We start from the raw sequence: 27,749 nt of genomic DNA on the forward strand, positions 1-27,749 counted from the left end.
TCCTCTGAGATCGTCTAGCACCGGAACCATCTCGTATTCACAGCGGACGTGCCATGTACGGCTGTGTGGGGTCTATGCGGAGTCTTGCTTTTGTTCTCTCCATGGAAGAGGATACCCTTCGCGTTAGAGGCCCCTTCTCGCCACGCTGGAATCCCGTGACGCGAGGGGAGGGGTGGGGGGAGAAGACAGCCGAGCGATGTATTTGTATCTGGCTTTTTCCTCCCCTCTTCCTCTGCAGGTGTATCGCTGCGGCAGAACCGCACCAGTACGCTGAGCTAAGGGGCGTCAAAGAAGTGCGACCTGCCAGCCTCTCTTCAGAACACCTTCGACCGTGGAAACGGCTGGACACGTGGGGAAGAGCGCCGTGACGTCGAAGGAAACCGTAAGGCCTCCTCCATTTACGTCCATGGGACGTTATCTTTTCATGAAGGCTGTGAGTTACCAACGTGCTTACGCGATCAAAAGTTTACGGGACGCGAGTGTGCGGAAATAAATGATTTTTTGGAGCACTCACGTAATCCAGCTGCCTGAAATGCGCAGAGCAGTACCATGCGGCTGGGTTGCGAGGCAAACCTACAATTGTTTTTTTTTTGCGAGAACGCATGCCCAGTAATTTTTTGATCGTGGTAGCACGGGCTGGTCCTGCCGAAAACAGGTTGAAAGCCTTGTCGCATTCTCTGTGTATTAGGTGCTCGTCCCTAGGGTGGTGCCGGCAATCAGTACCTTCACCATTGTCAGCAATGAGGGCTCAGATATGTTTTCTTAGCGCATCAGTGGTGGAATTCAACTGGCATGTTTATTTACTGGTACTAAACAAACCCGGATTATCTTTTTTGGTAGCATTGCAAAGAATATCTGTGGCTTCCGAGTGCAGCTCAAGGCCCGCTATGTTCGCTGTCATGGGTGTGATCCCCAACTCAAATCCTGATGGGGCCAAAATTAAAGCAGCCTGTACTATCGTTCTCAGTATGAGCTGCAACAGACAAACTGTGTGCAGGGGTCAATTCTAGAAGCACTAAGAGCCCAGAGCTACTGAAATTTCCTGCATATAGCCGTTGATGCAAGAAAAATTGTTGATTGAATGTTTGCGCAAGTTGGTTGCTCTGTCTGTAAGTCGTCGCAGGCTAAACTCCTATAAACCATAAACCATATACTTTCTCTCATAATGCCCATATAATGCTCACTGACACCTGACCTCGGGAACGGTTTGTTGTAGGCCTTAAATGCCGATTTCAGTATACAGGGTGTCCACGGTAACTTTAGCCAAAGGTTAAAAAATAAAATATTTGAGGTAGGCCAGGGAAACCACTTACATACATTTACCAACCGGCTTGCGCATCATAGGCAATTTTTTGTTTTGCAATTAATTAATTAGCAATTCAGACAATCTTTCTAAATTCGAAAATATTGACTTTAGGCAGAAAATGTGAATAGCAAAGTTGGAGAGCACCTTGAGAAATCCCCATTCCATTTGTTTGTGGTAAAGAAAACCTCACGTGTATCTTTTTTTCCGAGCTCCAAAAAAAGCCCGCGAAATACAAAAAAAAATCACGTGACTAACGCGTTCGCGCGCCACGATTGTGCTGCTCTCAACCGTGGCTTGAGTGAACAAAATCAGCTGCTGGCAAGGCGCGACGACCTCAATGCGCCCGATATGTCAACAGTGGTTGCGGCAAGCCAGTCTGCAAGCGTGACGGTGCAAGTTGTGAGCTCTGGAATGGCCAAAGGGGACAAACACAAATTCGACCAGTTTTATTCGCCACTGAGAGTCAAAAGAAGATAGGCAAGTATACTTTTTTGCTTTTGCCTCTAGGTGGCGAATAAAACTGGTCGAATTTGTGTTTGTCACCTTTGGCCATTCCATAGCTCACAACTTGCACCGTCACGCTTGCAGACTGGCTCGCAGGGCGCCGCAACCACCTTTGACATATCGGCCTGCCGGCGCATTGAGGTCGTCGCGCCTTGCCAGCAGCTGATTTCGTTCACTCAAGCCATGGTTGAGAGCAGCACAATCGTTGCGCGCGAATGCGCTAGTCATGTGATTTTTTTTGTATTTCGCGGGCGCTCTTTGGAGCTCTGAAAAAGATACACGTGAGGTTTTCTTTACCGCAAACAAATTGAATGGTGTTTCTCAAGGTGCTCTCCAACTTGCTATTCAGATTTTCTACCTAAATTCAATATTTACGAATATAGAAAAATTATCTGAATTGCTAATTAATTAATTACAAAACAAAAAATTGCCTATGATGCGCAAGCCGGTTGGTAAATGTATGTAAGTGGTTTCCCTGGCCTACCTCAAATATTTGATTTTTTAACCCTTGGCTAAAGTTACCGTGGACACCCTGTATATGTGTAGTTAATATATCCTATAGGTGTAGCTCAAACGATTCAAGCATTCACAGCCAGCGCAGTAGTTGCCAAGTTCGTCTATCGACAAACCAGGTGAGGCGAAAGCTGGTTGGCCCATGGCTCGCATTTTAAGAAATATTGCCGAGAAAAATTACGCAGTAATGAGGGAAAACACGCATTTTCATAGTATCATTCCGGGTCAGCGCCAGAACGGATAGAGAAGTGTTGAAGAAAGGGGAAAGAGAAATAATAGGCCTTACGAGTCGGGCAGCTACACGGCTTGGTCACGAAAGACGTTGGTGCGAAGAACGTAGAGCTGCGGTATCCAGACTTCCAGGCAGAAAGAACATTTAAAAAGCATAACTTCGCATCAGTCACCTCTGCGTCAGGGGAGAGTTCTTGGCTATCCGCGAAATTCAATTGCATTTGGCATCTACAGATTCCTGAAATCCCCAAGTGCCCATATATCGATTAATCCAAGTGACTACCTAATCTTCCGCAAGTTTCAAGAGTTAGTCGGAAGCGTTCTTATTTGTTGGCAATCAGCCAAACCTGACACATCGCTAGAGACTCGAACAGTAAGAAAAGGAAACACGTTAATTGGAGATAAATTAGGCGCTCAGCAGCTCCTCCTTCTTTTGTACGCATCATTGCATCATTCAACATGAGCCTCATAATGATTTGACTGCGCTCATTTAATGTTTTCCGTGTGCTTCAATTATTTAAACACGTAATATGTATAAGAATCTATATATCCTCACAGTTCCTATTCTACAACACCAAGAGGAGGCGCAAAACACTTTCATATATCTGTTTTGTGCAATCCGGCAGTATTACAATCCAGTTCCTTCCCCGTACGAGTAGGCACAAGCGGTTGCGGTGTGCCAAACAGCGTATGTTTCGTCCCATGTCTGTTTTCACCCTCTCGTCAGGCCGCGGAGTCCTAACCTCTCAAACCACAAGTTTTCACAGGAATAAGAGCGAGACGGACTCGCGAATAGGAGTTCATGCCTTCTTTTCACCCCGAAATAAGCAATGGTTACTGAACCAACGGTGCTCGCTGACTTGCGTCGAATGTTGTAGAAAAAAAATTCTTGTGACACTGCGAACAGCCAGCTGTGTACACTGTCCGCGTGTATCAACGGGAACGAAATTTTACAACTGTTATTCTGAATAAAACTTTCCACGGACCTAGATAGTAGATGGTCTACTAACAAAGAAACGTGGTTGGTATTTCTCACCTGTCTGGTAAGGATGATTACCGGACGGCCAGCACCTTAAACAATGCGGTACAAAGTGTTTTCGAGAATGGTGACTCATACACTGAATGACTCATACATCGACGTCTAGTTAGTCTATTCCATGAATGTCTGCATGCGTTTTTTGGTACTGAGTGCGTGCGGTATTGGCTTGTTTATGTTTTTGGCGTTGCCGTTTGGATTATCGGCGCCATATACTTGTATTCCCACCCCTGTCGTAGCCCAGAAAAAAATATGGGCTGCAGCATGTATACATAATAATAAATGCACCAACACTGATCTCACTTCGAGTTATTGATCAATTCTCTATCTCCCTACCATATGCTAGCCGTTCCGGTTAGAACATATTTACAGTATAATAAATATATTTAAAGTGTATTACATATTTTCATTTTCATCGTATTAAATGTATGCCATGTGTAAAAGTTCCCGCTGGCTGATTTGAGACTGCGCCTGCTCCTGTGAAGCGACGGTCCCGGGTGCTAACCCTTGACCAGGACTGTGCTTTCTTTAACTACAAAAGTCCTGTGGAAACTGTATAGCTTGCCTCTGTAGCCTCTGTACTCCATCTTGGAGGATTTCACTATAAAGATTTGACCGAACTCAGAATGACTGTTTCATAGCCCACGCAGACGTGAGGAATGCCTGCGCAGCTAACTGCCTATATTTTTCATCATTGCACAACATTAACTCATTTATTACCTCCGCATTCTCTGTAGGCGATTGGCAGCGCTCGCTCAAGGTTACAGCGTCTTGTCCGACCTATCGAATGGAAGAGGCAGCAGCGCGCGATTCGCGCTCTGGAAATGCGTTGCGGTGTCGCATTCGTTGCTTTATTTCATTAGTATGGCCCTCTAGTACGCTGCCCTGAAAATCGGCGAATACGAGGTATCGTAATCGAGTGCAAGTGCCTCGGAAAGCGAGCGAGAGGTGGCTGCCAGCCACAAATGAGTCGGCAGCGTGCTGAAACCGCGACGGAGCCTATAACGGCACACTCCCGACAACCGGTACATGTTGAAAAGGTTAGAATGCTGTATGACCATCACCATACTGTTTTCAGATACATGCATAAATTGCCAATTTTGTGTAACAAAGTGTGCAGCAGTTATACCTGCTCTCAATATGCAGCAGAAACTAGGAGGCTAATGAAAAGATGTAATTGAGTTGAGAAGAGCGCAGCGCACTATGGCAGCGAAAATTTAGGTGTAAGGTTACACAGCAAAACAGCGCAGTGTGTCAGACAACAAACGCGAGTTAGTGATATCCTAGCAGAAATCAGAAAGAAGTGATGCTCAAGGGCAGGTCATTCAAGTAGTCTGTTCGTTGTGCTTTGAGTCTCTTTGATGAAATATCAGACTACAGCGTTTCGACCTGAATAGCGGTTCCCACGATGTGGCAGCAGTCGGATACAAATTAACATCACCACTGACCGCCACACAGAATTTCTCCATGATGAAAGGTAATCGTCTGTTGAAGGTTGTTGAAAACTAAAGAAAAAGTACACCAGCAGATGAGATTATGAGCTCAAGAATTTCCATGCCGGTGGTTTGTTTGATATAGCGAAACATAAAAAAATCGTTTTCGTTTACTGTTGTGATTGGTCAGCGGAGTAATGCAGGACGCCGTGGATCATGAGCGATTGTTTCCAACTGCTAATTTTATAAACATGTATACTACTATAAAAGGGATACCTTCAGGCGATGGTACACCAAAGAGGTGAACGATTGCGTTCAGTAATACTTGGTTTTATTTGGTGAATTCACGGCGTTCTTAAGTTCTAAATAAATCGTGTGGTTCCAGGACTGTTTCTGGTAACGGTTGAAAAAATCTTTAAAAGGTATGTGTTGCGCCTGGTTTAAAAAGCACCGTTCCAGCATAAATTGTCCTGTGCCCGGAAGAGCCACAGAAGCGAACACGAGTCATTCATAATCATCGTCTTGTCTCATCGCATAGCAGACTGATTACTGTGAGCCCGCGGACAGGCCACATTGCCGTTTTGTGCGCTACCTTAGCGTCGTGCTTTTAGTTGTGTGCCATATATTTTCCCACTGTGGTCGCGCGGAACCCGTTTGCTTTTATTCAGTGTAACGGTAGCCACTATGCAAGCAAGGGCTTCAGAACCATACGTCAGGGAAATCTACTCACGCGTGTGATCCTAGCTAAAGCGCTGGCGTTTAAGGCCGGCGCTGCGGAGAGTCGGTGCTTCCTGCTGGTTAACCCATTCCTTCCTCCACTCTCGTCTTATTAGGACCATGAACGCTTCCTCTGCTCCAGACCTCTCGAGTTTGGTGAGGCAGGGCGACGTGCGCGAAGTGGGATTCGATGCTGTGTGGTCGGTGTCGTCCTGCAAACGTGGTAAGCTATGAGGCACCTCCCGACCGTCACGAACGCCGTGTCCTGGCTGGGGATTCTGATGTCTCTTGTCAACACACTTTTTCGCAGGACATGGCGTCGATCGGCTGCGAGACAACTGCCTTGATACATACTGGCAATCGGATGGGGCCAGACCGCACCGAGTCAATATTCAGTTCCCCCGCAAAACGACAATACAGGCGATCTATATCTACATCGACTACGATCGCGACGAGAGCTACACACCTAACAGGTACTCGGATTTTGTCACTCTCATCGACAGAACTAGTTCACGCTGTTGCACAGAACGCAGAAAATTTTTTATGAGGGATGGGTCACATGGTTTTTCGGATTTTTGGTGTCACGAGCAAGTTTGCCACGTCTATTTTGTGCCCGCAAGGGTTTTCGTCCAGGAGTGCTCGTGCAGCTATCTTTGTCATCGACTTTGAGTCCAAACAAGAAGCTGCTCTGAATCATCATCACGATTCGCCGCTTTACTAACAAAGGCTTGGTGCACAAAAGCGCCTCGTCGAAACGGTGTTTTCTTCTTGCATTACTGCGCTTTCCCGTTGCATTTTATATCGATGCCTCTGGAACCGTATCCAGGGGAAGAAAAGCCGTCATGTGCTGAATTTGAAGCTAGCGCTTGCAGGCACGGACGGATGCGCCACAATGCAAGAGATGCGCAGTTCGGTGAACGCTCATGCATGGCCAGAAAATTTTCAACCCCTTCCTCACGAACGCTGTCCCACGTTCCAAGCTGCAGTTATTTTAATGCTGCCACATCCTACAATGTCTGCCGGCGCAGCGTTTACGAAGAAACTGCTGGGGGTCTTGGACCTGCATCCAGCGCGCGTGGAGATGCGCGGCGGCTACGTGCGGCGACAGAGCTGCGTGAACGTGCTCCCATAGCTCACCACTGGTGAGAAAAAGAAAAGTTTTTTTAACGTGATGATTAAGTAGACGAGAATGCGTACAACTGTACAAGAGAGGATGCGTGCCACTTTGTCTAAGAAAGAAAAAAACATGTTCACCCGTGTAGGTGGTGTAAGACTTAAATATGTACGGCACCCTAATGTCTGCTGTCCATCTTTTTTTTTTTTGCCCGCCGCGGCGGCACAGTCACTTTGACATTCGGCTGCTTATATCAAAGTCGCGCTACGGAATTCAGCCATTACGGCATCTCGCGATGATCGCATGCAGCTGCGCGACGTCAGAAGCGCATATTGTGCCAATGTTGAGGCAGTTCAGTGGCGCTGTCGTGTGCGGCTGACACGGCTGATAAGCAGTCGTGTGCAGCTTCGTGACCTCATGATCACACAGCATGCTCAGCTAGGCTGGCACTGTTTGCTTGCCTCATCTGTCAATTCATCTGATCGTCTGCTTTCCCCGTCTTTCCTTCGCTTTCACCTTTCCCAGGATCAATGCTTTTTTTAATGCATCCTGCCCTCTCATTGTGAGGCCACAACACTGGTGCTCTACCTTCAGAATTTCACGTTGCAAGGAACGCTTAATAGCGGTAGAGAATTGGATGAGGGAACTTCAGTGATCGATATGAAAGAAGCCAGCACTCACTGAAACCAAGGAAAGCACAGGGGATTTTTTTTTTGCAGGTGGTGATACATGAACACACTCTGAAAGAAAAGGCTGAACTGCTGCCGTCGTAGCACAATTGTTTGTAGGGTAACCAACGGACATGGCTCCTCTTCCTCCGCCTTTTCCCAAATTTTAGTATGTCAACTCTCCCGCTGCAGTAACAAGGAATTAACTCTTCAGCAGCACACTTTGTTAACGCTAATAATCGGTAATATGAAAGTTCTTCGTATTAGCGCCCTTTCGCCTTTTTCTCTAGTGCCTTTACCTTCCATATTCATTCATCCATGCACCGTATGCTACCTGCTGACCATTCTTCCACCGTGCTGCTGGCGTCGCTGGTTCGTATCCCTCCGGCAACATATGTTCTTTTATTTTACTTTTTACTGAGTTATCGTTCATGTAAATGGTGATTATGCTTTAAACTTCCCACTTTCATCAAAGTCAGCATTAAAAAAAATTCCTGTGCTTATCTTGGTTTGAGTAATTATTCTGTTATTGTATGATTTCTGTGTGTTTATGTCTATTTTCGCACCGTGTGTTCTGCGGAAAGCAACAGATAAAGTCGAAGCGAACAGCGTACTTATAAAGAAAATTGTGGGTATGAGGGACGCTGCAATCGACGGCTCTAGGTTAGTTCAGACAATATGGTTTTCTTTACTGGGCGCTGACATCCCGCTACACACTGGAATTTTTGCTTTTCACCCGCATCTAAATGCGGCCGGCCATCGTGCCCACGATTTCAAACCGGGATCTTGGGACCAGTAGCCGAGGGTCAAAGCCATCGATCCACTGCGCTGTGCTCAACGTAATTAACGAAGAAGGGAGTTGCAGGAAGGATGGAAAGAAGCGGGAGGTTCATTGTGAGACTTTTACGTTGAGGGCCATTTTACAGAGTCCGCGCAGAGCTGAGCTCCAATGTAACCCCACACGGCTGGCGTGACGCCGGAGTTATAGCGCGAGATAGATTGGAACTACGGAGAAGATGATGGCTTGAGATAATACAGAACTAAGGAGATCGCAATAGTGGGACTCAGACTTTTCGTGACGCAAAAAGCTTTCACCCGGCCTGGCGCCAAACCACCTCCCAGCTTAAGATAACAAAAAGGAGATAGAGGTACCCAGAGCTAGCGCGATTCCAGAGCCATCCCACGGCCAACGTGAGAGGTATGGTGTGGTGCTGTGATGAGGCTGCGTTATTTTGAATAAGAGGAGCAAGTGGTTTCGTATTTGTGCTGGAACTATGGCCGACACAGAAGCTGTCGGCCGCCGCCACGCGCAGCAACGCGTAAGTCGTCGGCGCCGCAGAGGATGCTCTGTCGAGCGCGCTGCAGAGTAGGAGGTCGATCGGCGCCGAAACCAGACTGAGCAACAGCGTCATATGATGAGTGCCCGCTAAACATTGGAGAAATGTGTGCTGTGCACCCGTTGAAGGCGCTACCTCGCTGACCTGCCAGGGCATTTCAACCGGGGCTATCTGCAGCTATACGTGAACGACGCCGTGGTATTTGTGAGCGACTTCAAAATGACTGGTATTTGTGAGAGACTTCTCTACCCTGTGTAAGCAAAACACCAAAGCATCCCAGCGCTCAGTAAACCGGCTCTCCCAGGAAATTTACACGCTAAGCAACGAAGCTTAGCAACGTCTGTCTTTTTATTCGCAGATTAGACTGTATTATGTGACACTGAAAAGCAGTGACCGATGTGCGGATTCAGTTGTGTGTAAGTCCAAGCGTTCCGACCATAGCTCGTGGCGAAGTAACAGCTGTTGTGTTCATTGGCCTGCGCAGGTCTCTCTATAAAGGGGGGTCGAAGTTTATGGTACTGCCTTTTCATGAGTTCTGGGCAGGAGGGAACAATATGGGGTAAAATTACCGCCCTCATACTAGGTAACCTACTGGCTCCCTTGCTCCCTTCTTTCCCGAGACCCAAGATTAGAAATAGATGTTTTCGCTCTGGTCCTGTGTAGGACCGGCCTTTGCCAATAAGTTTCCAATATTGGGCCGATTACTGCCCTGCTTGGGTTTGTGCTCGCCTATGGCTGTGCTGCACCTTTACCTCACCCATATGGGTAACCACGCGCTTTGACACACGACCCAAACTTTGCGACGAATAATGCCCCTGAATGCCGTGAACTACACTCGCGAGTTTATTGCCACCACTCGCTTACAACCTCGTGGCCCAGCTGCATTCCATATTTTCCGGAAGTCAAAAGCAAAGGTAAAAAACGCGATATCGACATACAGGGTATTCGAATTTATACTTCCAGGATTTTTAAAACAAATACAATGAGAACTACACAAAAGTTGTTTCTTAAATTGGTTATACTTCCAGGCGGACACAAACTGTGAGGATAATTGTCATCCTAATGTTAATAATTAACTAAATGCAATAACCAACATTTAATTGACTGCAGGTAATTAGCATGCAAGTTTGTATTGTAAACTTCGAGGTAGTGGCATTTGATGACTATTCTAGTTAGTACAATTTTAGCAAAGCGCCTGTGCCTTGAGATAGGCGCGTCTAAAATTCCAGCCCAATCCTTGTAATTACTCATGCAAGAGCGCGCCACCCAGCATGGAGCTGCTCCCAGGTGTGATGCAGCTGTTGCCTATGGCACTCCGTCCGACAAAAATGTGGTCCGACAGGCGACGGTGATTACTCCTCGTTCTTGGCCAGGTAAACCGAAGACTGTGCGGTCGACGTGAGGCGAGCCGGCGCCGCCTCTATTTGTAGAATGCCAGCCGCATCGACCGCTTCGCAATGGGAGCCGTCGGTACGCCTCATTTCAGTTAGTTGCTGCGCTGCAGCGCTAGCCGCAATGATTGATTCATTGATTGATTGATTGATTGATTGATTGTTTGATTGATTTAGTGAAACAAGCTTTATTTCCGTCAGAAAAAGGGCGCCTCCCTCCCCGCCCCTGGGAAGACGAGGAGTCCTGCGGCCGTGGATTAGAGGTTCCCAGGCAACCCTTAGCTTGTTGCGGCTTCTTCTGCCAGATGGATGGTGCGTCGCTGGATGGTAGGGTCCACGCTTCACAGCAGGGTCTCCCAGATTTCTCTACTTACTACATTTGGTCCCACCGCTGGTGTTGTTGGCACGTCTTAATTATGTGGTCAAGGGTCCTTTTCGCCTCACTGTGTTTGCGCTGATCATTGTCCCTATGCTCTGTTTGCACGTGAAACGCCCAGACCGGGATCATGGAGGTACTAGTTTGGAGCCGCCTCCATGCGACAGCTTCTTTATTTTTTAAGCCAGAATCTGGCAGGGGTACCAATCTACATGCCAGTTGATAAGGGTTGATGATTTCCCCGCAATTTTGCAGACACTCGTCGTATGCCCAGTGTGCGGGGGATCGACGGCTACCCAGAAGTAGAGAGGTTGGGCTAGCTTGTGAGCCCCCTCGTTACCATGTGTGGCAGCGGGCGCGGGTGTCCAAATTAGCTCAATTTTTCTGTTCAGCGTTCTTTGGGTTAGCCTATCGTTTTCTAAAATTTTGGTCGACAGTTTTGCTGTCGCTAATTATGAACTTGGCTTGCGTTCCTACGCAAGCGAGCGTTACCCTAACTTCCTCCGCAGTTTATATGTTGCGGCCTCTGATGGCTGCCACGGAAAGCGGTGGCCCTCGGCCATCGACTACCGAGGCTACTGCCGCACCCTTTTACCCTTTTATTGGTCCTCTCAAAAAAGGTAAAAAACATAAAAGAAAGAGAGAGGATGCCTGGACCAGCAATGCTTTACCAGGCTTAACGCCAGTTCAAAATAAATTAAAAAGAAATAATTGTTCCAAAGAAAAAAAAATTAAGCGAAAAACAGAGCATAAAAAAAACTCAAAAGAAAAGAAAACAAAAGTATCGTCCCAATAAAAGTTAGACGCAGGCAGAGAGCCAAAGCACAGCGTGCAGTCCGCGGAATAAATAATAGTAATAAAAAAAGAGAAAACCCAAGGCACTGCAAAGTCATTGTCACCGTAACAGTCGAAGAAAGCACTGAGCGCCGGCCACAAAATAAAAATCAGAAAAATAAAAACATAATCAAGACAAAAGAAAAAACCAAAGTCACAGTCACGCAGTCAAGGACACAGTCACAGTAACGCAATCAAGACAGAGTCAGTCACACAGTCAAGGACGTAGTGACAGTCACAGTCACGCCTCGTCAAAGCCACCTACGCTCAATAAAGGAGCACGGGGTGCTCCGCTGTGCAAAGCTTGGGGAAGAGAGATTAGAGGAAAGAGAGAAATCAGCGTGAATAATTTGGAATTGTACTATTTATGCGATGAACCATTTGAAGGAGAAGAGCACAAGTAGCAGGGTTTCGGAGAACGGAGGGGTAAACACATGGTGTGATGTCCGATGAGCAAAGAAATTTTAAACGAGAAACTAAAGAAGCAGTAACGGAACAGTCCCGGAAGTAATGACGGATATTTTCACATAACAATCCACAGGAACAAGTTGAAGACGGAGACAGGCGAAATCTTTTAAAATAGAACGGAAATCTACCATGTCCAGTAAATAAAGTTATTAGAGGATTCCTGGGTAGACGAATAGGGGGAATATTATGTGTATCAGGGATCCAGTTGAATAGTTCAGTGCCACCATTATTCTCGTGCCAAAAAATGCTCCATAAAAGAAGTGAAGAATGATGCAAACGGGAACGCACGCAACGACGTGAAAGGGTAGAAATATGTAAACTTCCAAACTGGCCGGCACTACCAGCAGCTTGGTCGGCTAACTCGTTTCCAAAAATTCCTGAATGACCCCGGATATGAAATAAAAGAAATGGGGCAGCACCCGTTCTGCCACTCGCCGCATCGACATTGGCGACTCCCTTCGCTTCCATATTTTCGAATCTTTTGCTATTGATCTTCGGCTCTTTTAGCCTTTTTTTCTACGTTTAAATATGGATGCATGTTAATAAGGAAGGAAGAATTGCCATTGCGTTCCTGCTTTCCCTGCTAATTTCGACTTTGGTTTGCATCCCTCTGTCTGCTTGAGTTCCACTTTTATAAGGGTCATCCTACCCGTCTCGGTCGTACTTAGTCTAACTAGGGGACGTGCACTGCTTCCATCAATTCTGCCCACGTGCTGTGCACCCCGAGTTCGAGCAGCCGCTCGGTCGAGGTGCCCATGTGCATCCTGAGCGCCTTCTTAATGCGTCTCCGGATTAGGGAGTCTAGTTAATCTTTCTCTCCGGCCTCGTACAAAGCTACGCGATGCAAACTCTCGGGCTCTTGAGGAGAATCGCGTCAAAAGAAAGAGGCCTCAAGGAGAGAAACTTACTATAACTGATCCAGGCGTGCGTAATAAATAGCATCGGTTACGCGACACCCTGCCTAGCCGATGGTAGCACTGCTTGCGTCATGCTTGCACATGGGCGCGCCTTGTTGATTGCTCTGTCCTACTCCAACCGACGAGCCTCGCCGACCGCTTCTGCGGTTTCGAGAAATTATCGACTATTGCAAAAACAGGCATGGCCAGTTCCCTCCACCGGCAAAGGGGCTGCGAGTGCTCCAGTTCGACGGTGCAAGCTGCCCTCGCACGCCGGGCTCGTGATGCGGCGGCATCCCGTACTATAGGGCTGCGGTCCAAGAAGATTCCGGCTCATCCTCTATATTCGATTAATAAAAGTTTGTTCTCTCGCTCCTACACCACGCGTCTGTCAGAGAATTGCTTCCTACCCATTTCTGTGTAGCTCTCGTTTTATCCGCGCCGCGGTGCTTTTTCCAACGTTTATCGGCTCGACCGGCACCTTTGCTCGCTGTTCGCAGAGGTGGGCTGAGGCATTCTCTCTGCTTACAGGGTCTGTTCTGAAAGTAGTAGGACTGGTTTTTTCCTGGGCCAACGGGTGGACGAGAGGCGGTCTGCGCGTGCAGGATCGTTGAAGGGGGAAGTTGAGTTTCCCCTTCAGGTGGTGACGAGAGGAAACACTTGATGGTGATGAATTGATGGTTCGGAGTCGCAAACAGTCACGTTACTCGATGGCGGGACAAGAAGGTTAACTATTAATTTACACAAAATAAACGAGAAGAAACAAGCAAGGAGAAAACTATTTACAACATCACTGACACGTTATTACACAAAATCAGCCCCACTTCACCGGGAGCGTTCCGTTTTAATTCTCTGTCTCCGCCCTTGGCGGGGACAGCAACCAATCAAATACTGGGGAAAGGATGCGAGCCAATCAAATGTCTAGGAAAGGAGAAGTTTCGAGCACGCACAAAAAAAGCATTAAACTCGCCGCGTTCCAAACCTCCGCCTTCCTCTTCGTTTTCCCTCCCGCACACGTGCATACGAAACGCACGTATGCCACGGGAACAATCACCGCCGAAGATTCCTTATTATAAGAAAAAGGAAAGGCTGTCACTGAGGGGGTCCAGCGTCCAGTAGCAACAAACAAGACTGCAGGCGTTCAAACCTGCACTGCAGAACACTTCGTGCTAAAAAGTGGCAAACCGGAGAGAGAACAAGCGTTTGGCGACGGCGCCGCCAGCAACAGCAGCAGCCACCGACGCGCGTAGCGCCGTGCGCCCGCGGTGTCCGTCGTGCGTCCGCGGTTCTATGCACTGTGCTGGAGGCTGGATGGCACCGCAGAAAGTTCAGCGAACTGAACACCTCCCACGCAAGAATGTCACACGGAAACTAGATGTCAGTGGGGCATTAAAGTTCACTCACGGTGTCCGACAACAAAATACACACATACACGCACATGTACACCAGCTGTCCAATCAGTCCACCAACACGCACACATGCGCGCACACAGCGGTTATCTCTACTCGCACACACACAAGGTTAGGACACCAGTCCGCACATTGCAGAATTTGCCATGTCCGTTCTCCTACATGCTATCTGCCAGGCTAGCCCGTAACCCTCAATGCCCACTGTGTCTGCCGCAGAGAGCTAAATGGTCAGAGCACTACCGCACAACCGATATACATACTGATACCAAAGATCTACCTTTAGATCCATTGTTTGTGGTTTCTCAAAGAGCAAACATGGAAACAAACAAACAAACTAACAAAAATTAACCTTCCAATCCTACTCTTCCTTGCATTCCAACCTAGAGAGTGCATCAGCACACCAGTTCAGTGAGCCCTTGATATGCACTACTTCTAGGTCATACTTCTGCAATGCAAGCGGCCAGCGCATCAACCGCGCACTAGTGGGCGCTGAACGGGTCAGGTACGTGAGCGGGTTGTGGTCTGTTGCGACCTTCGCTTTAACCCCAAATAACCAGGTATCCAGTTTCCCCAGTGCCCACACGACCGCAAAAGCTTCCCTTTCAATTGCAGACCATTTGGTTTGAGCAGGCGTTAATTTCTTACTCAAGAATGCAATTGGCTTCTGTTCCCCTTCAACTGACTGCGACAGACATGCTCCTATCGCAACCTCAGAGGCATCCGTTGTCAGAAGGAACTCCTGGATGTGATCAGGTGCGACCAGCTCCTGCAACAATGCCAGTACCATTTTCACCTCACAAAACGCCTCTTCTGCCTTGTCATTCCACGGAAGGGTATTCGGGACTCGTCTGTTAGTCAGGTCCGTCAATGGGCGCACTACCTTTGAATACTCCGGTACATACTAACGGTAATAGTTAAACAGACCCAATACACTACGCAGCTCCTTCTTAGTTTTTGGAGCGCTCAATTTAGTGAGGGCGCTTACTCTTTCTGGGTCGTGAGCATGCTTGCATGACCCTACCACATGGCCAAGGTACTTTACCTTCCCGTGTGCGAACTTGCATTTGCCAGCATTTGCCGTTAAGCCTGCCCTTCTCAGACTCTCTAGTACCACCCGTAGGTGTTTGAGGTGCTCCTCCCAGGTTGCCGAGAAAATGGCTATATCGTCAATGTATGCCATTGCATACGAAGAGTGTTCTTTTAGGATTTCATTCATAATCCGTTCAAAAGTTGCTGCCGAATTTCGCAACCCGTACGGCATTACCTTCCAAGCATACAAGCCCTTAGGTGTGGCAAACGCAGTAAGGCGCTGCGACTGTTCGTGTAAAGCGATCTGCCAATATCCGCACGTCATATCCAGTACCGATATGTATCTTGCACTTGCCACCTCATAGAGCATCTCGGTCATATTGGCCATAGGGAAGCTGTCTGATTCTGTAATGGCATTCAATTTCCGGAAATCAATGCACATCCTTACCGACCCATCCCTTTTGGCTACGCACACCACTGAATGCGCGTACGCACTGTCAACAGGATAGACGAAATCCCTCTCCAGCAGTTGCGCTACCTGACGCTCTATTTCCTTTCTGAATGCAAAAGGTACCTTATAAAGGTGCGATTTTTCTTGTTTGGCGTTGGGAACTAGCGTTATTTTCTGGCAGCCAACTTTACATCTACCTGGGCCCTCGGAAAATACTTCAGATGCACCAGTTATGACATTAAACAGCTCATGTCTCTGTTGCTGCGTCAACGATCCGTCCAGGATCTCAAACCCTAGAGGTCGGTTCTTCAATTTGCAATGTGGACTCTGATACACCTCACCAAACTCGTCATCCGAGTCAAAAACAACCCCTACATTCTGAGTTCGTGCTACGTAAGGCCGCAGCCTGTTCGCAAGCACCCATCTGCTTCCTTCGTCAGTGTCAATAACATAGCTGTTATCTCGCTTCCTCTCCTTTATAACAGCTGGTCCGCGCCACTTCGGCTGCAATTTACCGACTTGACCGCTTTCAAGTATGAGGACTTGATCCCCCTCTCTGAACTCTTTTGATCTAGCCCTGAGGTTGTATTTGGCTGCATATGACTTCTGTATGGCTTCTGCCCTTTCGTCAACCCTTTTCGCGGCGTCACTCATCTGTTCCCTTAGCTCAGACAGGTATTGGGCAGCCGGTTTGTTCAGTCCCGTCGGCCGTGTCCACTCACGAGTCCACGTTTTGTGGAGGATACTGAGCGGTCCAAGTGGGGTGCGTCCAAACATTAGTTCAAATGGTGACCTGCCCGTCACATCATGAGGTACTTCTCTATAGGCCCAAAGCATGCATGGAACGTGACGGTCCCATTCTCGCTGATGATCGTGTACAACATGTCGAAGCATAGCCTTAAATGTTCCGTTCCATCTCTCCACGATCCCGTTAATCTGAGGGTGTTCTGGAGTAAGAAAACCGCATCTGAACTCCCAGCCTTTGCATGAATTCCTGAGTTAATTTGGGCACAAAGTTGGTTCCCTGGTCACAACAAATCAGTTCAGGAGTCGCAAACCTAGTGAAAACCTCTATCAACGCTTGACACGTAGCTTTGGCTCTCAGGTTTTTGAGCGGTGTAACTTCTGCCCATCTCGTACACAAATCAACAATGCTTAGCGCACAGCGGTGTCCCCTTGCCGACCCAGGTTCAAGCGGTCCTATGCAATCCAGGAACACTACCTGAAAAGGTGTCTCTGGTCTAGTTAGCGGCGTTATTGGCACCTGGTCTCTAACTGTTGCATGTGAAAACATTTGGCACGTGCGACAGCTGCGGCAGTGGTTCTTCACATCCGTTACCATTGTTGGCCAAAAGAATGCACTTCTAATCCTCTGCTTGGTTTTCTTTTCCGAGAAATGCCCACCGCTTGGTCGGTCATGTGCCAGTTCCAGCACTTCATGCCTTCGAGATTCTGGGAGCACTAGCTGTTTGTGCATCTTTCCATCAATCATTTCTTCATGGAAAAGTAACTCTTCGTGTACAACCATCCCGGGGCTACCCTCTCGTGCCTGTCTCCACGCTTCTCGTAATGATATATCGTCTCGCTGCTCCACCTTAAAATCTTGAGCCCTGGATGTAGTTCCTGACATTGCTCGTTCCTGCCCTATAGCAAAAGCTGAGGCAACTATCGGCTCCGCATTATCTTCCTCCTCGAACTCGAGTGTAGCCTCTGTTTTGTCCTCATCCACCCCGTGTGTAGAGCTCAGCTCTTGTTCGAAAACAGCTCTCTCTTCTGCATCTGGCACCTGCTGCTTTTCGATTCTTTGTAGCAGTGAATAAGTTTCTGGTGTCAGCAACGCACCTACACCTTCGGCTAGCTCTGCGGTTACAGAGCATAGTACTGGCACCTGCTGATTGACTGTTTCTCCTTCCGGTACTAAGGACATAGGTACATAGATTAGGTCTGCATCCACTGTCTGTCCAAACGCACCTCTCAGTTTTATTCTACCGGAGCAGTCATATCGACACGATGCGGGTACTGTCGCTGCCCTCAATACTGTAATCTCTGCCCCTGAGTCCACACAAGCTTCTGTCGGACTATCTCCGATTTGCAGCTTTACCCAAGTCAGGGAGTCTGATTCAACCGCTCGATCGGGTTCTCCTTTGCTTTCCAAATCGGAGGCGAGTTTATCGGGGACAAGCAATTCCGCTCGGGCTACTAGCTTGCTCGTGTCCCTTTTGGAATCTGTTGCGTCCTGCCTTTGCTGTGCACTTGGGCAGTGAATAGAGATATGCCCATATTTCTTGCAGCGAAAGCATTTCACACCTGTATGCCTATTTTTCCCACTAGTGTTAGGGCTTGGAGTTGGCGGCTGCTTTTCCCGTTTCTTCCCACCTCGCTGCGGTGGTTTAGAACCTTCGAAACGCTCCCGCATTTTGCCTACCCGCCGGCTTTCCTCGAACGCTTCCGCTAATCCGGCCATTTCATCAGCCGTCAGCCAGCTCTGGTTCTCATTTTGCATGACATAGGTCCTGACTTCGTCTGGCAGCACTTGTTTGAAACGATCTGCTATCATCAAATCTCTCAAATCCTCCAAATTTTCGACCTCTCGGCTATTAACATAGTACGTGAACATTGTCTCGAGTCTGGTCGCTACCTGATGCCATGAGTCACCTTGTTCTTTGCGTACCACCATAAACAACCTCTTGTATTCATTCGGACCCTATTGGAAAAAAAGGCAATGATGTAAATATTGGAAACCAACACTGGAAACCTTGGTGGATTATGGTAATGGAAAATATGTTGGAATGACTGGGCATGTTGGAATGACTGGGCACGTTGAAATGACTGGGCACGTTGGAATGACTGGGCATGTTGGAATGACTGGGCATGTTGGAATGATTGGGAGATGTTGGGGCAGGGGCCATGTGGCAATGTTATGTCTGTCGCAATGGGACAGCAAATTTCAAAATAGATGAAGCTCCTACAGCCAGTTTTATTTTGTGTTCATGCTCCTCTTGCTCTTCTTTAGCCACTTGTCAATGCAGCTGGGCCCCATGAAACAGCCTTGTTGATGTACCACCGGTGCATGAGGGCTTGGGAAAACTGGGCGATGAACTCTGCAGAAAAGATTGAAATGAAAGAATTAGGATCCACAAGTTTTTATTCTTGCCATTATTAGAGTGCTAAAAAAGTAAACGCCGTATTGTGGCCACAGGAATAAAGTGAGCCTAAATCAAGAACCACTGAAGCTATTCGCACTCAAAAAGAAAAAGAATTTGAGGTTCTTATTCAATATATCATATGCTCGTCATTAAGTACCATCATCAGCAGCATAACTAGCACCACTGCAAGACAAAGGCCTCTCCTATATCCCTAAACATAAGCCTGACGTGTGCCATAATGAGCAAAATAAAAAAGCCATCGTTTTTTGTCCTCTGAAGGCTTTTAGTGGGGTATTAATAAGAGGGACAATATAAAGGTAACATCAGAAGGGTGACTGCAGTAGCACAGCTGAGATGTCGCAGACGATACACTAAGAAAAGAGGCATACAATCCATTGATACATCAGTTGCAAAAAATAAAAACAGCAGCAAACAAAAGGTAAAACAAACCAGTGTCAATGCTCCAAGCGATATCACTTATTTCCATAATTTTGAGGGACCACATGCAATGAAAATGTGGTGAGGTAGCCAATTTATTCTTCAATGGGAACAGGAAAAATTTCTTGATTTAGTTGTGATGGCATCCTGGTCTGAAGCGGGGCAGCAACATTTAACATTAAGTTGTGGAAAAGTATTGTAGAGTATATGGAACACACCTAAACGAGCGATTTCCCCTTTTATGCAGTGATGTCTGGTGGTCAAATGAGATGACTGATTACACATATGCTGTACCAAGTGTCGCTGTTGGATTAAAGGGAGTTGGTGGCGTAGCATCAAACAGTTTGGTGCAAAATTGAAAGAGCTAGGGAATACTTCAGTTTGGAATCAATAAAATTTTTATGCATAAACTGCGCAGCACGGCAAGAGCACACAGATCATGACATCTCCTGATAAACCCGAGTGCCCTTGTGGTGCCAGCAGCATGTACCGTGACATGCTCCAAGTATGTGGGGCTGCATCTGGTTAAGGTTTCTCCATACCATTAACCCTAGAGGTGGGAAAGGAGGTGAATACGTTGTGACAAAACAATGCAGACAAGACAAGGACAACGAAGGAATAAATATGATGGCATGAGTGCTGACTATCGCCAATGTGTATTGGAAACCACGTCAAAATATATGCACTGTGGCCTAAAAAGACAACGAACAAAGGGCACCTTGTGTCAACCACATTGCATGAGTGTAAAACAAAACAAAAACTGACAAAGAAGCATTTAAGAGCATGAACTCTTCCTTAGGAAGCGATAAAGAAGGTGTGCTAACACAGTGATTGCGTTTTTTTTTTAAATTTCAGCGGCCTCGATTATCTCACGCACAAACTTTTCTGTGTCTGTCAGGCAAAATGCAGAACATGAATTCCGGTTCACAGCGTTTAGGATCTGGCAAACAATTGCAATTGCGACAGTGAATCATCAAAGTTCTCCCGCAAGCTTTGTTCACATCGTCGTGGTGGTCTTTTAAACCTCTCAGTGACACACTTGCCTGTTTTCCCAATGTAAACATAGCCGCATTTCAAGGCGTTCGAACACACTAGGGCTTCTGTGCAGTGCACGAAGAGACTCTGATGGATAATCTCGGTTGACTACATGTAGTAAAACTTCATAGGGTTAGAAAAACAATATCAACGCCAACTCGACTGCCTATTTAACCGGTGCGATCAATTGTGGATGTAGGGAACAGGTACGTACAAACTTCCTTTTGGGAGTTAGTCTCGACGGGGGCACAAAAGGAATGTTTCAACTTCTGCTTAAAGCAATCGGCTAAAGACACTGACAAAGGTTCTGAATATCCAGTAAAGGACAAACGGCATATGAGCTGGGCAAAACTGGATGCCATGGCAATCAAACAGGATTTCAATAAGGAATTTTTGAAGCAAAGGTTAGTGACACCTCTTGACCAGCTTAGACTGAACCGAAGAAACTGGTAAAAGTAGCTTGTTTTCCCTTGGCTCGTAAGCCCAACAAGTGTAGCCACCCAAGATTGAGATCCAATAAATGTGATGACATATCCTCTATAATTTCATTGGTGATTCAAAGTGGACTGAGGCTTTGACTGAACTCCTCTCTCACCTTCGACAATGCTTCGTCAGGATTGGAGATCCTGCAATAAGCCACGTAACAGCAGCGCTAATACAGTTTTTTTTGCAAAAACAAGCTATTCTGAAATGTAATAAAGGTGGACTGAAGGTATGAGCTTAAAAGTGCGACAAAATTATTCACCAAAACGCCTGAGACGTTTGGAATGCCACTGCTCCATTTCGGTTAATGAATTCAACAAATTATTGATCCTGATTGAGGGATGGCGTAATATAAATCCTTGATGTCAACATAGCACCCCATGAAACTGGTGCGAGAGTTATTGTGTAGAAACTGCGTTACTTTCTCTGCAGATCTTACACGAGAGGAGTCATCAATGCTCAGCAACTTAATTTTATGTCGCAAAGAGAAGGCGATTTCTTTCTGACAGGTTCCATTCTCTTAAACTACAACCCTCAAGGAGCAGTCACCTTTATGGGTCTTTGCGGTAAAGAAGATAGCTGGACAATTTTTCTTACTGAAGTTGATGGCATTAGCCTGATGGTTAAACTCTAGATTTTTAATGTTTCTTGGCACTGGACTTTGCTTTTAACAAATCAGATAGTAAGTGGCACTCAAATTCAGAATACGCTGCATCTGTGGCCTTGGACTGAAAGGCGCCTTTCGATACGACCACAAAACCAGCGTTTATCAGCAGTTGAAAGCAAGAGGGCCCACCCTCTTAAATACGACACAGTTCGGCCTGTGGGCAAGTTCCTAAAGAGGGTTCAAACCGTGACACTGCATCAAAACATCCCGAAACACACCTGTCACACTCAGGTCTGGGCGTGGAAAAGGCAACTCGTCAAACCATGGCAAGCATCTCCACAATAGTTCTCTTCGGAGGAACGGAAAATTTTGGTCCATAAGCACTTCAAGGACCAGACGAGGCAGCGACTCAAAGCTGAAGGTGTGCAGCTTGTTGTCAAACTCTTGTGCCTGAAAACAAGCCAGGGAGTGGCTGGTTGACGGTGTCACGCACCGTTGACCAGGTGAAAGCCATCTGGAATGCCACTTTGCAGCCACTTTGCGCTCACTAGCCCGGAGCAGAGAAGCCAAGGCACGAGTGTCTGAAAACAAGGTGCACAATGTCGACACTGAGCTGCTGCCTCGTCTGCTGCTTGAAGCATATACGGGCCAAAATTTGCCATTGTTCCTTCGAAGAGGACTATTCTGGAGCTGTTTGCCATACTTTGACGTCTTGCCTTCCTGTGCCTGGACCTGAGCGTGACAGGTGTGTTTCAGGGGGCGTTGGTTGATGGGGTGTCGTGGTTTTAACCATGCCAGGAACTTGCCCGCAGGCTGAACTGTAACGGGTTTAAGACGTTGGGCCCTATCGCATTCAACTGCTGATAAAGAAGGTGGTTTTGTGGTCATGTCTAAAGGCGTCTTTCTGTCCAAGGCAACGGAGGCAGTTAATTCTGAGTTCAAGTGTCACACAGCAGCTGATTTGTTAATAGCAATGTCCAGAGCCAAGAAACTATGTAATAATCTAAAGTTGAACCATCTGGCTAATGTATCAACTTCAGCAAGAAACTAGCAGAGGTGCCAATGAGAGGTCAAAAGACCACCGTTACGATGTGAACAAAGCTAGCAGGGGGAATCTGATGTTTCACTGTCGCGACTGCGATCGTTTGCCACATCCTGATTGCTGTGAGGCGTAATTTCTTGTGCTGCATTGTGCTAGACAGACACAGAAAAGTTTGTGCATGAGATGATCGAGGCCACTGAAATTTTAGAAAAAACGCAATCAATGTGTTAACACACCTTCTTTATCGCTCCCTAAGAAAGAGTTCATGCTCTTAAATGCTTCATATTCAACTTTCGTTTTGTTTTTGACAGATCCAAAGTGAATGTTACAAGGCGCCCTTTCTTCATTCTTTTTTTAGGCCACAATGTATATATTTTGATGTGCTTTCCAATAAACCTGCTTGAAAGTCAGCACTCGCAGCATCGCATTCCTTCCTCATCTTTCTCTTCTTTGCGCTGTTTTGACACGATGAATTACAAACAAGCCCATTCATCCATCTTGCAAAAGTCAATACAGTCAGAGTAGCTGAGATAGTTGGGGCATCCTTCTGAATAATGCAGTCATAAATACAAGGTTGGGACATAAAGACAAAGACTGTTATTGAATGGCTAATATTAATGTACTTTAGTAATGTGCTTGGTTTGGTTTATGGGGGTTTAACATCCCAAAGTGACTCAGGATGAGGGACGCCTTATGATTTTGCATATTGATGTGCTGGGCTTCATAAGACAAGAAGTACAATAGTTTTTTAAGGCCAGCCGTAGAACAGGAAGCAATGAATCTACACTAATATCAAAGAATGAAAGCTCAAGTATGAGAGTGTAGCTAAAAGGTTATAATGACAAACATGAAAAGCTTTGGAGAAATTCAAGTTGATGACACTTGCCTAAAATAAAGAATCTAAATTTGGGTGAAAATCTGTTGTGAATTCAAAACGTTGGATTGCACATGAGTAAAGAGAATGGGAGCCGTGATGACTGGTATAGAAATATTAGTTTGAATTATGGTGGCAAGTAATATGCGGACTCATTTCGTGCTCTAACAGTTCATGCAAAATGCACATCAATAAAATAGGAAAACAGTTTGGGGATCAGAACGGTTTCCAGCCTTAATTATGGACAGGTCAGCTTCAGGTTGTCAGGGATAGAACCAAGAGGTTTGGATTGGCTAACAATTATTGGTAAAATCTGTCTTCAGATATCCTCAGTAGTTTAAAGTATGTCAGAAGGATTCTCACACAGCCCTTAGGTACTCGAAAGCTTGTGCTCATCAATGACTTTCGAGACATGATGCGAAGCAATGGTTAATGCAGTGAAATGGGTAACAAATAACTGATTTTTCTCAAGAAAGTGCCCATGGAATATGCTGTCACACAAATTCCCAAGGATCCTTCAATTAAGCCCAAAATGACAGTTTATGGGTAGCCACTTTGTTATAACCATCACATACAAAAAAAGAGACACCAGAAGCCCTCCTTATTCACTGAAAACAAGGGAGAATTATGAGACATCATTCCGGCACACAAAATCACACGGATGAAGAGAGTAGACTCCATGGACATCATATTTCAACTGAGGTTTATTCCACAACACAGGCTTTTTATGTGCAAAGGGGTACTAATGATCCCTGGGGCTCAAAAGTATTTCCGCCACCAGATAACAATTATTCAGGACGGCAAAAACCAAAACACAAAAAAACATAGGGGTAAAGGTACCTTGCCACTCACATTCAACCCATCGGCACGCCTATGCATCACCTACCTGGCTGACCCAACAAACATATTTGCCTCCAGATAATCTATTTCTTTTTATGGAGCGCTGCAGATGGGCTGCTGACGTAATTCTCTTTTTCAGCAGAGATACAAAAGGCTTAAAAAATTTCCCAGCCCTTTCAAGTGCTAAACTTGCACAAGGCATGTGTTTCTTTCAAAAACGCCTTGCATGCTCGCTTGTGCGAGCAAAGGCGAATGTGCTAAGCTAAATGACCTCTGCCACTTAATGAATCAGCTGTCCTGCAATGTTCAAGCAAGCGTTCATTGATGCAAGCCTCGTCTGTCTAATGTAATGTTTGCCACAGGCAAGGAGGATGCTGTACACCATGTCAACCTCATGTTTAACGAGGGGTTTGGTGTGCTTAGTTTTGTAGGCAGGCTTTTTCGTAACGTCATTTATCAGGTGGCACATGCATCCCAGCTTTCCCAAGCTGAAAATACATGTACATCGTGTTTGTCACTGGCCTTCTTGAGGCGGTGTGACACCTGATGGCAATAGGGCACAATGACAGGTCACTGTTGCGAATGTGCGTTGTCTTCCGGCTTGCTCTGCCCAGCACACTTCATCTCTCGAACCTAGCTTTCTACCACTAAGGCTACAATTTCTCCTGTGAAAACAGCCTGCTCCAGTCTCCTTACTTGCGCATTGATGCTGTCACAGAGTCGTGAGAGCGTCAATGCCGAAGTAAGGCGACTGGAGCAGGCAGGCAGAAAAAGAAATAGATTATCTCAATGCAAATGTGTGTTGGGTCAGCCAGGTAGGCAATGTTTAGTCACGCCAATGCATTCAACTTGAGTGACAAGCTAACCTTACGCCTATGTTTTTGTTTTTGCAACCTTGAATAATTGTTACCTGGTCGAGGAAACACTTTTCAGCCATAGGGGTCACTAGTACCACTTTGCATGTAAAAAGCTCATGTTGTGGAATCAACCTCAGTTGAAGTCTGGGGTCTATGGAGTCTACTCTCTTCGTTCATGTGTTTTTGTACACTGGAATGATGTCTCATAATTCTACCCAGAACCAATTAGCTCAGCTCTCCATGCTTAGCAAAAACAAGGCAGCAGTAATGAAACCAGTTCTCATGTGTGCACTTTTTCTTTTACATCTGTGACCAGCGATGAGTGGCATAAAAACACATATTTAAGTTAACACACATGCATCATAATGTTAATATTCGTAGTCAAATAGTATCACATAATGACGCCACCGCGGTGGCTGAGTGGCTATGGTGCTCGGCTGCTGGCCCAAAAGACGCGGGTTCGATCCCGGCCGCGGCGGCTAGAATTTCTTTGGAGGAGAAATTCTAGAGGCCCGTGTGCTGTGCGATGTCAGTGCACGTTAAAGAACCCCAGGTGGTCGAAATTTCCGGAGCCCTTCACTACGGCGTCTCTCATAGCCTTAGTCGCTTTGGGACGTTAAACCCCACAAAAAAAAAAAAAAAAAAAAAAAAAAAAAAGTATCACATAATGCAGCCAAAAACATGCAGACATTTCGCACTTCATGCATAGAATGCAACAATTAAAACACGAGCAATATTGAATGTAAAACTTCAAATGGCCTGCAACCGGCCCATTCTGACAGCCAACTAATATTACTCATATAAACATGTAAACATATCAGGCCAGAGCTATCCAAACTGGTCCAAGCAGTAGCATTAAGGAACAGAGCAATGAAAGTAAGAGAACATTTCATGGCAACCAAAAACACAAAGCACAATGCAGTAACAACTTACAACACAGCTTTTGACTTCATCTGGTGGCCACAAAATCCATGCCATTGACTCGGACTGGAAGACAGATGTGCCTCCTGCGGATACCAATTTCCCATTATCATTATGACAGGAGTACAAAAACAAGCATGCGAACTCGGTCCAACAGTGAATATCACATGAATGTAAAAAGATCAGGAAAAATATACTTGCCCAAGTATACGCCTCAATACAAAGGAAAACTACCCTGTTTAAAATGCATCAGTTCCCCTAGCACTAGTAAAGGAATCTTCCTATGAGCAAAACAAATCTGCGTTCGAAAGCGTAAACATCGTAATAACTGAGACAATTATTGCGTCACTTGTTTTCCTTAGAAACCAATTTTCAAACAGCAGAGTGATCGAAATGCAAGATCCTATACTCTGGGTAGCCAGAAACGCTATCGGTATCATAAAAAAAAATATCTTCGCATACTTATCTAAAAACTAGATCCTCACGGCCGGAAATTAACTTTCGTTGGTAACTGCAACCTGAGACAGTGCTTTCTTTATAGTGGGGTTTGAATTCAGATGCGGAAAATGGGCACTGATCGTATAGGAGGGTTCCGGATTAATTTAGACCACCTAGAATTTCTTAACGTGAGCTGACATCGCACAGCACAGGGGCATTCTTTTTTTCATTTCACCTAAATCGAAATGCGGCTACTGCCATCAGGATCGATCCCACGACCTAAGGTTCAACAGTCTAGGGCCAAGCAAAAACCGCGGCGAATAAAAAGTGTTTCAATCCCCCTCAAAGTGCTAACGCTATCTTGAAAGACAATCATACATTTTACGCACAGCCAAAGTGCCGGTCCTTGAAACGTGCGCGGTGGTGTGAACAAGCATGGGCAGAAACGCGTAGAACGAGGCATATACGAGTACAAATCTGTGCTCAACAAGAAACAAAACGCGCAAACATGCGCATACCAAAATCATGCAAAGCTAGCGCACGCACGGTCGCATCCCGTTTGCCAAAACAAGTACCGACAGCGGCAATTCTTGGCAGAGCAACTCACCGCGGCGACAACAAAAGCGCCTCAAAAACGCGAATACTGCAGCAGCACGACAGGTCACCGTTCCAGCATTATATGCTTCGGATAATGCACGAGTACTGCTTACCTTTTCAGATGATTGCGTAGTCGTGCAGAACGCTGTTTGCCTTCGTGTCACGGGCACTACACCAACCAGTGAGAGTTCAGCACGAGTGCTACGTAGCCGGCGCTCTCTACCACGTAGTCACACAGAAGAAAATATTCCAGGCCTTATTTGGAACATTTCCACCGCGACACTGCCCGCGCGTCTTTGTGCCTGGACACCCATCCTGGACTACACAAAGAAGCGCACAGACTGAAAAGTTAGAGAGACCAGAAAAATGACACTTTGCCTCGAATAGGCTACGTAGACAGCACTGCGCGATTGTGCACCCTTGTGCAAGAAGAAACACACGCAAACCACAACACAGTTCACGACGGCTCACAATCCAAGTAGCGAATTGTAGCAAGCACCGAAGCGCGACGCACGCGACGCAGCACCCGAACCGCCATGAGGGTTATACAGAAAAACAGCTACCGGCAGCCACCTGGCGGTGACAACCAGTTTCTGTTTCGGTTTCGTTGTGAAAAAGCTTGTATCCTACTTTTTATTTTATTTTTGGTATTTTTATTGCGTATTCAGCCGTATCGGCATCCACAGAAATTGCAGCGATTGCGAGCAATTACCACTGGTAGAAACGCGCGAATTAACGACCTGTTGCTTGCGCTGCGG

At 46.4% G+C, this 27,749-nt stretch overlaps 1 protein-coding gene and 1 long non-coding RNA gene across 2 annotated transcripts in view; one reads left to right on the forward strand and one right to left on the reverse strand.

Annotated features, from left to right (window-relative positions):
* Window positions 1–250: 250 nt before the first annotated feature.
* LOC149357811 (anaphase-promoting complex subunit 10-like) overlaps window positions 251–27,749 on the forward strand; it is a 47,772-nt gene continuing 20,273 nt past the window's right edge. Inside the window, exons 1-3 of the mRNA XM_089584948.1 lie at window positions 251–382; window positions 5,857–5,963; window positions 6,051–6,213. Of these exons, the coding sequence (XP_089441074.1) occupies window positions 5,861–5,963; window positions 6,051–6,213 (266 nt within the window). The 5' untranslated portion in view covers window positions 251–382; window positions 5,857–5,860. The remainder of the gene's footprint in view (window positions 383–5,856; window positions 5,964–6,050; window positions 6,214–27,749) is intronic.
* Window positions 18,685–27,464, reverse strand: LOC149357812 (uncharacterized). Its single transcript, XR_016291897.1, has 3 exons — window positions 27,105–27,464; window positions 25,969–26,042; window positions 18,685–18,814 (listed from the first exon to the last, which is right to left on the reverse strand). It is a non-coding gene; the product is annotated as an uncharacterized LOC149357812 (long non-coding RNA).

Source organism: Amblyomma mixtum, chromosome 3, assembly GCF_055824585.1.
Source record: "Amblyomma mixtum isolate Tamu chromosome 3, ASM5582458v1, whole genome shotgun sequence".
In the NCBI taxonomy this organism is placed as follows: Eukaryota; Metazoa; Arthropoda; class Arachnida; order Ixodida; family Ixodidae; genus Amblyomma; species Amblyomma mixtum.